General features: G+C 44.1%; 1 protein-coding gene across 1 annotated transcript in view; it reads left to right on the top strand.

The window, feature by feature from the left end:
• Positions 1-3686: 3686 nt before the first annotated feature.
• KCNK2 (potassium two pore domain channel subfamily K member 2) overlaps positions 3687-11942 on the top strand; it is a 77014-nt gene continuing 68758 nt past the window's right edge. Inside the window, exons 1-2 of the mRNA XM_053974147.1 lie at positions 3687-3987; positions 5698-6008. Coding sequence (XP_053830122.1) covers position 3987; positions 5698-6008 — 312 coding nt within the window. The 5' untranslated portion in view covers positions 3687-3986. The remainder of the gene's footprint in view (positions 3988-5697; positions 6009-11942) is intronic.

Raw genomic sequence — 11942 nt, 5'->3', positions numbered from 1 at the left:
GGTGAAATACAGTGGCATGGCATGGCCTTAATGTCATAATTATCCATAAAGAACTGACAGAGATCTTTTAATGTCTCCAAAGGAGTCAAGAGACAAGTAATTTGTAAGTCCTGCTGAATAAGTAAAATTAACCTTAAAATTGACTTACTATGTAAGTTCGGTAGTGTTTCTGTAAAGCTTTCTGGCAATAAAATCTAGCAGTAGCAGGGGTTTATCCTTTACTTTAACTGGGTGTATAGTTTGGCCAAATTCTGAAGAGAGGCAGAGGTTTCCTGCTTTTATGTGGTGAGGAAGAGGGGATGCTGTGTTCAGGAGGTCCTAAAGCCTATAGCAATACGCTGTTTGATAAGAGGCACAGGTTCCCTGTGGTCAATTAAACAGGTGCCCACGTGAATAAACGGATGTTGAAGTCAGCGAGGCAAATGCCATCACTGGAACCCTTGTCATAGTGGTCCCTTGGGAATGTAGAAGTTCTCAGCAGCTAAATAAGATTGAAGAAGACTGGAACCTGTGGTGCCTCCCATTACACAGTGGGTTAAAGGAGAAGAGCACTTATTGCTCACAGAGGTGGGGGCTAGCAGAAGCCTCTTGTTCTGGGCAAAAAGCAAGTGTTCTTAATGATCTCCCAGGGAGGGGATGGCTACTGAATTAGGAAGAGGAAAAGAAAGTGTTAGTGACAGGTAAGAGTACTTTTTACTTGAGATTTTAAATTGGTCCTCATAGGGTAATACTTCTCTGGAATAACTATTTCACTGCAAGTGACCTCCTGTCCTATCAAAGCTACGTTTAGATTATCTGCAGCTGTTATTTCCATGAATATGGGATTGCTGTGTTTATCATGCAACTTTGACTTCCTCTACATGCTGCATGCCTGTCTCTCTTGGCTGAGCTTACTTTTAACATTTCAAAGAGTTGAGCAGCTTCCAGCACCCACAGTCTGTGAGTATTGTGGTCATCCCAAACTCATGCCAATACATTTTTAGACAGAATTTGACAGTCCTGTACTTTGTGAGTTTTTCTCATGCTAGCATGAAATACACAAACCTGCTTATACTTAATCTTAGAAAAAGTTTTTTACAGTTTGTTCAGATAAATCTCCTTGGCTCAGCAGCAAATCCATTTGCTTGCAAGGCTGGAGCTCTGTGTTTTAGCCCCTTTAATACTTAATTTTGTCTGTATTGGTTAGTGGGAAGTTTTGTCAGCACTGTATTTAAGTGTGTTTGTTTAGCAAAGCTCAGGCCTGATGTGTCAAGCTGGTCGAATGTCAGTTCCAAATTTGAGGGCAAAATGGTCACACGCAATATTCAAACTGTGCGGTGTACATTGCAAAAAAGAAAAATACTGATGGGCACGACTCCATAGAGTAAAGGCTAGTGCTGTAAAAGGCCTCCAGAAAATAGGAGTTGCTGTACACAACAGTTTTTATTGTAGACTACAAAAAGAATTACTGGTTTTCTTGCTGAATTTGAAGATCAATGCTTTATGTGGAGTGTTTATATCCCTGTTAGAAATGAGAATGCGCAGCTCAAGTCCACTCAAAGTAAGTGGTAAGATGAGGATCCAGCTGAGGATTGCATCTGGGACCACAATAGGTGGAAAATAGCAGCCAACTGAAAGTAGGCATTGGAGATATTTACTAGGTAGTTAATGGAAATAACTGCTTTCCCAGAGATAGCTCTTCAGGTCTTAAGGTTAAGGCACCAATGCAGTAATTCCTGGAGCAGATCTCAAAATGGTTTCTTCCCATTGGGTGGAATCCCTAAATTTAAGGCCTGCTCCAAACCCTCCTGAAGCTATTGGAAGGCTTCCCATGGATTTCAATTTGTAAGCAATAAATATGAGCCTTTTTAAACTTTTAATAATAATTCCTTCACTCAAAGAAAAACAAATTCTCATTCCAAATATTTAGATTGCTAAAGAAAGGCATGTAGTATTTTCCACAGTATTTTATGGAGACACAGGTCAGCATGGAGGAAAATGTTCACGCCTGTTTTTCCATAGGATGTTCAAAGAAATCCTGCAAAATTAGTATTTTCCATGAGATAGAAACAGCCAGTGTTTACATAGGCTAATAATTAAGAAATCTGCTGGAAAGAAAGGAGAAAATATGATGGGTTTTTTTGGGAGAGTATTTAATATTAAAAATATTCAAGTATGAAAATCTTACATCTTTGAGAATTCCTTGAATGAGGGAGTATCAGTAGTCAGAAGCAGACATTTCTCTTGTGTTTGAGTATTGAGTCTGTGTTGATGAAGCCAACCCTGTGACTGAAGATCTGCTTGCAAAGGGGTGGCTGGATTGGGCCCAGAGGCTCTCATTACTCGACTGTGCTCTGTTGGTTCCCAGGGATGGGCAGCAATGAGCTACAGCTCACTCTGAAATAGCAGGGACAGCTTCCTGCCCTGTGCTGCATCTTGTGGAGACTTGTGGATGCACAGGGTGAGAGTGGTGTGATTGATGTTGCTGAAATTGGAGTCCTAAGGAACTCAATATTACACTCATTTGTATTATGTCACATTGATATGGAGAAGCGTTAAAATAAGTGACTTCTAAAGTGTTTGCTGATGGTGCTGCTGATTTAAGTGGGATTATAGCCCATTAAACACCCAATGTATGACTGTCTTTGGCCATTTTACAGATACAGCCTCTGGCTTTAAATGCTTGAGACTTATACCCATTTGTTGCAGTGAGTAATTTTTTAGACTTTTTAGAGAGTGTCTGTGGGAGCAGTTTTTGGTTTCTCTTGGTAAATCCTCTTCTAGGATTTATCATCATGCTCTTCACCTCAGTGTGAACAACTGACCCAGGGATAGTGTCACAGGTGACAGATGACTGGGAAATAGGGGAGTTAGCCCACGGCAAAGATAGCAAGGATAATTTCAGGCTTTTTAGTGGCAGAAAGTGCAGTTGAAGCAGCATTTCTGATGTATCTATCAGACAGAAATGAAAGAAGGCGGTGCGCAGGCGGCGCGTGCGATAGGAGAGCAGCTACCATCCCTGACTCCCAGATCCCACCTAGTTAACTCCTTGCAGCAACACACCAGAGCTGCCAAGCACCGGGTTAAAATCAGGCCGAGCCGGGAAGGACGGAACTGCCTGGCCCTATAGCCTCGGGCCGTTCTCCGGCGAGGGCCGAGGTGTCCCTTCTTGTCCCCTCTCTCCTGGTAATTCGGTGACATTTTGGACAGTTCAAAAGTTCACGGAGAGACTCTGGCAAGGAGGCAGGGTGTGGGGCCGGAGCGGGAACCGCCGGCAGGTCCACCCTCGCCGGCGGGGTTGGCCGGTGCCTCCTCCTCCTCCCTCTCTCCCTCCTCTCTCCTCGCTTGTTTCCAGGCGAGACCTTGCTCTCCGCAGGTACCGCTCTGCCTCCCCCCGGCTCCCCTTCCATCTTCCCCCGGCGCCCTTGCAGCATCTGCCGGCCACCCAGCCGGGCAGCCTGCGCGGAGGGGCGCGCACCGCCGGCGGGCCGGGAGCGGCGCAGAGCGGCTGCCCCCCCGCCGGCGGGGGGCGCGGAAGGGGGCGCGGAAGGGCGGGGGGGGCAAGCAGCGGTGCGGCTGCTCGCCGCCCCACAAAAGGCACCGCCGGGCTCGGGCTGCTCCGCAGCGGAGCGCGCACGGACACGCACACACACACACGGGCACTCACACACACACGGACACACACTCGCACGCACTCACACACACGGGAGCGCCGCGATGTGCGATGCGCGATGCGCGACGTGAGGCACCTCGCACGCCGCGGGGCCGGGGAGAGCCAGCGGGATCCGCGCTGCCAGCCCGCCCGCCCCTGCCGCTCCCTCTCCTCCAGACCCATCCATCAGCCTCTTCCTCTCGGTCTGCTCCTGCCTTTCTTTTCTTTTCCTTTTTTTTTTTTTTTTTAATTTTTTTTTTTTTTTTTTTTTAAATTTGCTCTAACTGTATCTATCCAAGCATAGAAAAATGCCTGCCCGTGGAGCGAGGAGAGGGCACCGGGTCGGTAAATAAGAAGTGAGTACGAGCACAATGGCGTGCCTCCCCGCTCCCAGCCCTGCGGATGCTGCATGCGCCCCTGCTTCCCCCTCACGGGACACCGGGATGCTCGCCGCGGCGGCCCGGGGCTCCTTTGTACCCTGCCTGGCTCCTTTCCCCTCCCTTCCCGGCCCCGCTCGCGCCGCGCCCCGGCTCCGCCGCCGGCCGCCTCGCCCCCGCGCCGCTCCCCGCGGCGGAGCATCCCAGCTGGCGGCAGCTTCCCGGGGGCTACCGGGGCTGCACCTCGCGGGGGCGGCGGGCGTCCCCCGGCGCATTGCACCGGCCGTGGGGAGGGGGCGGCGGCGGAGCGGCGGTGCCCGGTGCCCGCTCCTTTGTTCGCCGCCGGCGGCCACGGCGGGTCGGCGCTGCTCCGGGCGGGCTCGGCGGCCCCGGCCGCGCTGAGAGCGGTTCCCGGCACCGGCCCTGGGGGATCGGAAGGACTCGGGGGCTGCCACGGGAGAGAAGGCGGCGGCGGGAAAGGGGATCCCCTCTCGCCAAGGTGCGGGACGGGGGGGCTGTCCCAGACCCGCCGGTGTCCGTGGGGCGGGGGCCGGAGCTGTGGGAGGCGCGACCGCGGCGCGCGTGGAGTGCCCGGCGCCCACCCCGCGGGCTGTAAGAGGTGCCCCGGGTCTCGCTCAGCCCGGGCTGGGGCTGCCACTCTTCCCCCGACCCCTTCTCCCGGAGCAGCGGCGTGTGCCGGAGCCCGGCGGGTTCCCAGGCGGTGACTGCCAAGTACCACCGCCTTCCCTGCAGGGACACATCCCATCTCCGCCGTCCTGTGGGAGACTTTCCTCTGCATTTAGATCTGAGCTTTTCCCACCAGCAGCTGGAAGAGCTGTCTTGGCCATTTAAAACGTACTGGTTATTCAAAACAATTTAAATATAGCTTGTGTGGTCACTGCCATGACCATCTTCCCGCAGGAGACCTTTATCTGCACTTGATGTGGAGGATTTTTTTTAGTGCCCATGTAGTTACTGGTAGTCACATGAGTTATCCAAGTACTTGATTAACACACCCAGCCACTCTTTTCCTAACCCGGTGGGGTTTTTGTAGCTGTAAATAGAAATACCTGCTCTAACAAATGCATGACTCTTCCAGTAAGCACACATGTGTTGTACCACTGTTTTCTGAAAGGTGTAATCAATAAACAATTAGCCTGTTAAGACCAGTATGATGAGCAATGTCTTATTTTTACGGTTGTGTCTGGGGAGTTTAGGAATGATCACATAACTGTTCTCCGAGAGCATTTGTTGGAGCATAGGACAAAATAGGTGAAAGAGATGAGGTTTTGTATTTTCCTGATACTTCTGTAACGCTGAGGTAGAACACAGCTGAAAAGCTGCTTAGAAGTGCTTGAGAGAACAGTGGACATAAAGAATCTCTGCAGCAAAATACTAGCTTAGAGTAATTTAATGAAATGCAAGGATGTAGGGGAAATCTGCTTTTGGAAATGATTCAATATCATATGGGGACAGACACAGAAAACATTGCAAATGTGCTTATGCATGGACACTACTACTCAGAGCAACAGATATGTTGTAAGGTGTCATTGGATTAAGAGAAAGATTAAGCAGTTTAGGAATTCCATTTAGAAGCAACATAATTCATGTAATCCCTTGGCAAGAAGTTTAATTAGCAAAATCTGAGTGGCACTGTAAACATTAACTTTCTTTTTCTATTTTTGCCAGTGGCGGCACCTGACTTGCTGGATCCCAAATCGGCCACTCAGAACTCCAAACCAAGATTATCATTTTCCACCAAGCCTACCGTGCTTGCTTCAAGGGAGGAAAGTGATTCGGCCATTAATGTTATGAAATGGAAGACAGTCTCAACAATTTTTCTGGTGGTAGTCGTGTATTTAATAATTGGAGCAACAGTATTTAAAGCCCTGGAGCAGCCTCATGAGACCTCCCAGAGAACCACTATTGTGATTCAGAAGCAGACGTTTGTATCTCAGCATTCCTGTGTGAATGCATCAGAGCTTGATGAACTGATTCAGGTAATCCATACCAAACCCCTCATCACCTTGCCTTAGAGGAACAAATGATATATGGCAGCACTGCAGTGATAAGGGGCAAAACCTTTATAAGCAGAGCTCTGTAATGGCTGAGCGATGTAACAAGTGTTAAGACCAGAAGCTGAGCATTTGCATTTTCATGCAAAGCGTCATGGTTGAAAAGCTATTGCTATTTTTAGGTCCAGTATGCTTGGTAGAGGGCCTTTTCACTGAAGCCTCCCATTATGCTAATTAAATGATTATTCATCAGCAATATATATAATTAATAGTTCACAAAGGAATTGGTATATTGATTGTGCTTTATAAGTTCCGTCAATATTTGAAGTGCCTAATTCTGAGGAAGAAGCTACACCATCCATTGCCTTAAAGGACTCCTAATTTACTGTGATTTTATCAAGCTAGCGTTCCTTCCAGCTGTATGTTTCTTTATATTGATTTTGCTTTAAGTACAGGAAAGCACTGTGGACTTCCTACTTTGATCTTAAATCTCAATTTTCTCTGCTTCTTAAAGGCACATCCACAAATGATTACACTGGTGTGTTCCTACTAACATGACTTTACCCTTGCAGGTCACCTGCCTCAGAACCATGGGAGATATTTATTTACAGTAGCACAGAACTAGATCCGGAGCCTTATAAATCCCCTTCCAACTTAAATCCCATGTCCTTATGAATATCCGGTGGCACTGGAGGGAATAGCAGAGGGCTGCCAAGTCACTTCAGTTCTGGGCATGGGACAATGAAATGGGAGACTCGAGTGAACAGTCAAGAGTTGGCAAGGATTGATTCCTTCCTTAACAGTGGCCATGGGGCTGTCTCGGTCTGCAGAGCCCAAGATGGGACAGGGAGAGCAGGAGAGGGTGTTGGGTACCCAGACTATGGCAAGAAGGAACTCTGGAGCATGCCAGATGCAGGGGCAGAAAATAAAAATCTGGAAGTGTTTTTAGTCAGCAAATATAGCTGGGAATTTAGAAGGTGATTTTACCTCTCTAGACCTATCTGCCTTGAGCATCAGCATGGATATGTTTTCTTTTTTCAGTTTTAAATATAGAGTTCTGATGTGCTGAGTTATTTTTATGGTACACTACTTCTGAATTTTAAAGGTAAGCTGGGAAAATGTCTTGTATTTTGTGATTTCTCCCCTGCCTTGTTGCTAAAACATATTCCAAAACTGCTACCCTTAAAATGCCTGTCAGACAGTTCCTCTCTCCACGAGTCCAGGCAGGCATGCCTGAGGAGATGCTGCCGATAGTGATTTAGATGCTGTGTAATAACTGTGTTCCAGTGGTTTGACCAGCAAAATGTGAGATAATCTTTCAGAGAAATATACAAGCACATTCTGATGAAAAATAACTCTTGTAGCTACTATAAATATCCTCCTATGAAATTTTTAGGTCAGATACTGTACTTGTGAAGATAAAAAAAGAAATTTTGAAGCAATATTATCTTACATCATCTGTGAGATAGACCTTAAGGCAAAAACTGTTGAAGTTTGCTCAGAGTACTTAGATGTTTTAGCATTTATGATTCTCTGCCCAGAAGCACAGATTAATAATAAAAAACCACTTCATCAGCATTCAACGCCCATTTGATGTTTTGTGTAAAATAAATGAGTTTCAGTACAACCATCAGAGAACAGATAACCATATCAGCATTAGCTTCCATCTCCACTAATGATCTTGCCACAACCAGAAAAACACAGGCGTGTGAAGCATGGGGAGGTGACACAGCCTCCCACAGCAGATGAATGAGAGAGAATTGTGGAAAGCTCTGCTTGCTGTTGGGGTAAATGGAAAACTTAATTTGCCCTTGATCCCTTCTGCTTCTCTGTAATGAGCACCACAATGTAGAGGTAGGAATGTACCGTTGCACTCCTTTCACAGGAGCAGAGCTGGGGCACAGGGAGCCTGTTTGGGTGCCTTGCTTTATGCAGAGTAAGTGTTAGTCAATGACATCAAGTCAATGACATTAAGGGTTGGGAAATTCTGCTTTCCCAAAGGAAAATGGAAAAGCAATGGTAAAAGAGAGTCTCAAATTCATTTTTTCAGGTCTAGGCTACTATCTTACTCACTGGGGTCATATTTTTTCCCTCGTTGCCACTTTGCCACAAAAACTAAATTAGTGAAATACATTTTGTCTTCCTGGGATTATGTCTGACTGCTATTACAATATAACGCAGAATTTCTTCAGTTTTTGTTGGATGTCTGTGTGAATAAAAATAAATAGTGCGTGCAAGGAAAAAGTAAATGTTATTTAAGAATTCACTGAAAGCTATAAAACCGAAAATTAATATGTACTAGAGTAGAAAGGAGCTGGAATGATTAGTTTGTGTGAAGAAAATTACAGAGCTTACAGACTGTAAGGTCTTCTTTACTCAAGTGTTTACCTTGAGTCAAACTATAATAAAATTCATTGTAATTTTCTTTTTGAACTTCATGTTCTGGGAATCCAGATACTGTTTTGGCTCTTTCATGCTAGTCATTGCTCAAGGTGCTTGCCATACCAGGCTTTTCCAGTCTTCACAAACTTCTGCTCTGTAGTTTGATCCTTACCCTGAAGCAGGCTTGACTACCTGAAGACTGTCCACAGGCAGTACAATATGTGGTAGCTTATTCAGGTGAGCACATCAGAGAGACTAGTTGGAGAGAACAAATTCAGCTGAAAAAAAAAAAAAGCAGAAGTGGAATGACACTCCAGTTTCCAGCACCCAGGAGCCATGGAGTTTCCAGCACCTTGGCTAAAACCTTCCTTTTGTCACAAAGCTGTTTATAACAGTGTTGTGTGTTTCTATAGATACATACAGGATAGGGATTTTTCCCTTCCTGTCTTCTCTGTCCTTATTTTATCTCACCAATCCCCAGAACCTGTCCTGGTACAACAATATATACTGTTGCCAACTCTTCAGCAGGCACAGGTTTATTCCCTGGGTTTTGAATTACTGAAACTTTGTATTGTCACATTGATTGCGTGGCTCCTCTGGGTGTACTAGGTGAGAATTATACTTTTACAGACATCATATATTTTATATAGATGTAAAATATGGGGCAACAGAGAGCTGCTATGCAGCCTAGGAAATGTGCAAAGGTAATGGAACAGGGTGATTTGAGGATGGCAGTGAGGTAAATTCAGCTGCCTCAGAAAAAGGACCTGTGTTTTCCTCATAACTTTTCAGCCCAGTCCAGCAGCATTGTTCCTGTGCTGACAAAAAAAAAAAGACATGGTCTTCATGACTTCTTCTGTCTCTGACTTCCATGGTCCAGTATTGCAAATCTTTCAGTCTAAAGCTCATCAGTTACTTGTTGCCTCACTGTCACAGAATATATCTGAAATGAACAACAGCAGTGCATGACCCTGAGAGGTGTATCCAGGTACATAATTTGATATTTTGTGAGCACTTCCCTTTAGTACCATATTAAAAATGTGCACAAGTCATGCAGAGCATATCTGTACACCCAAGAGACCAGTTTTTCCAGGCAATTTCAACTCCTTTTGCTGTTGCCTGAAGCCAGCATTAACAACAGCATTAAGTGGATCACTGGATGCTGTCCCCAGTGGTGCTGAGGTGGGCAGTGCACAGCACTCAGTGGTGGTATATCTAAATTTGCAACTAGAGAAATACCCCAGGAGGGAGGCTTGTAAAAGTACAAACACTACCTGGGTGAGTAATGAGAATACAACAGAGCAGCAAGCTGTGCATGGTCTGATGTTAAACTTTACTTTTAAAAAGTTTCAGTTGGAAGGTCTCGCAAGGATCTCATTTGGTAATAGATGAGAAAACATTGATTAGGTAAAGGTTATTTGTGATATCTAATACATTATAAAGCTGCAGAAAGGAATGTGACCAGGTTCTTTCCTAGTATTCCTTCTTTTGGAGAAGAACACCATACAATTCATCATACACTCTGTCTGTGCCTGCTCTCAACTTGGCTCTGCCATGCAATGTAAAATAATTGTCAGGTGACAGAATAAAAGAGTAAATGTAGTTCAGACTGTGTGGATTTAATGAATGTGTGACAAAGTATATAAACCTGATCTTCATTTACACTAAGGATTTTTTTATGTCTTGCGTCCAACAATTTTTCTCTCTCCACTGAGCTTTTTGTTGATAGAAGCTGATAGAAACCTGGGAGTAATCCAGCTATACACACAAATAACAATAAGCATTAAAGAATGAAATAATTCTCTAACTGGAGCTCTTGTATCTAATTATTTCAATCTAATTCTATTTTTTTTTTTTTTTAGTTTGTTGACTGTTTCCTATAGCAAGCTTGCCACTAAGCATTTAAAATGTTAGAGACATCCTCCAAACTCAGATGCACAAAATGTATTGCCAAGAACTTGGAAAAATTTCCTGCTACATTTATGCACCTGTGAATGGTAGCAAATGTAAAGAGACCTTAGGTTACACTGCTGATGTTCAGGTGGCACTCATGTCCTCATGCAGTGCTGTGCAGCCACGAGATACTTGTGTCTTCCTTCATGGCATCTCCTGGGGTTGTCTCTGGGAACAGGTGAGCCTGGCTGAATTTGATATTCAGCAATGTCATGAAATTGTCATTACTGTTGTTTTATACACCTCATTACCTCTAGAGGATCCCAAAGATCCTATGGAGGAAATAAGGTGCATGAAGAAACAGTGAATTTGCTTTCTCCTTGCCCAGAACTCATGCTGTTCCTAAGATGTAGGGATGTGGCCAATATTTTGTGTTGTGGGATGTCTTGGCAATTAGAAGCAACTGTTTGTCTCCCTGCCAAGGAAAAAGATGATTAGAAAAAAAAAAAGAGAGGAACTTTTTATTTAAATACCACCTAATTATATATTGCTCAGCAGTTGTTTGTTCATGTTGACCTTTTTAAACCAAAATGGAAAAAAAAATTCCTTTTAATATCCAAGCAAGTTGTTCAATGGATTATTTTTGCATACAAAAAAGAGATATAAGAAAAAATTTACTTATATTATTTTAAATATCTAAAATATCCCAGCAAGCTGGTGTGAATTATTATAGTTATTTTAGTGAGTTAATTCTGAAAATTAATAAAGTGTTTTCAAGTAAAGATACAATGGAACATAAGTTAATAATAGAACATAGTTAATTTCCTGTTCCTTGAGAAAGATCCTTCAAATATATTTATTCTGAAACCCTAACAAGTGGAAAAAATAGTCTTACACTAAAAAACACAATCTTTTAATGTGTTCCAAGTGTTATGTGTGGTAATTCTTGTCTTATGATGCCTTCATTTTGAAATCTGAACAAGTTTGCAGGGTGCTACACCAAGGTGTCTCAGCAGTAATACTTTTGTAGTTTTAAATCCAGCCCCCTTTCACGGTATGTGGCTTCTTCTGAAAACTGAATGCCCACAAAAATGTGCTTGCATTTAAAGTAAAGGAACAAACCAAAAGAATTAATGAGCCACTAGGATTAGCTGAACTGACGTGGATCCCACAAGTTGATCTCCTTGGGTTCTGTGCAGGCTTTTGGCTAATGTAGGGAGAGCAGCTCTCCGTGCAGGGATCCAGAGTTGTGTGCCATTCCTGTTTTCATCTCACATTTGTGTCAGCTGCATTGCCCCTTTTCTTTCCATTCATTGCTTAGATTATGAATGAGACCAAAATGGAGATTTTTTTTTTTTAATTTCCCTTGAGGATAAATGCTTTTTTTCCCTCTTTATCTCTCTCTTGAGGGAAGCCTGACATAATTATGAATGACATGGGAGCAGTGTTTCTTTCTTCAAACTGGCATCACCAGAAAGTCATCATGGCTTCTGCTGTGATTAATTTCTTGTAAAAATATTTTACTTTAAAGTATGCATTTGCTGTGTTTTCATTTTTATAGTTGAAGGTAGGTAACTACATTAAGTTGCACCTCCATCAGTAACTGATTTTGTCTCTTTCACAGGCTTCTTTACAATTTGCATT

This window comes from Vidua macroura, chromosome 3 (genome assembly GCF_024509145.1).
Source record: "Vidua macroura isolate BioBank_ID:100142 chromosome 3, ASM2450914v1, whole genome shotgun sequence".
NCBI classification, from domain to species: Eukaryota; Metazoa; Chordata; class Aves; order Passeriformes; family Viduidae; genus Vidua; species Vidua macroura.
Note: the sequence above shows the minus strand (reverse complement) of the source record. Positions and strands in the feature narration are given on the sequence as shown.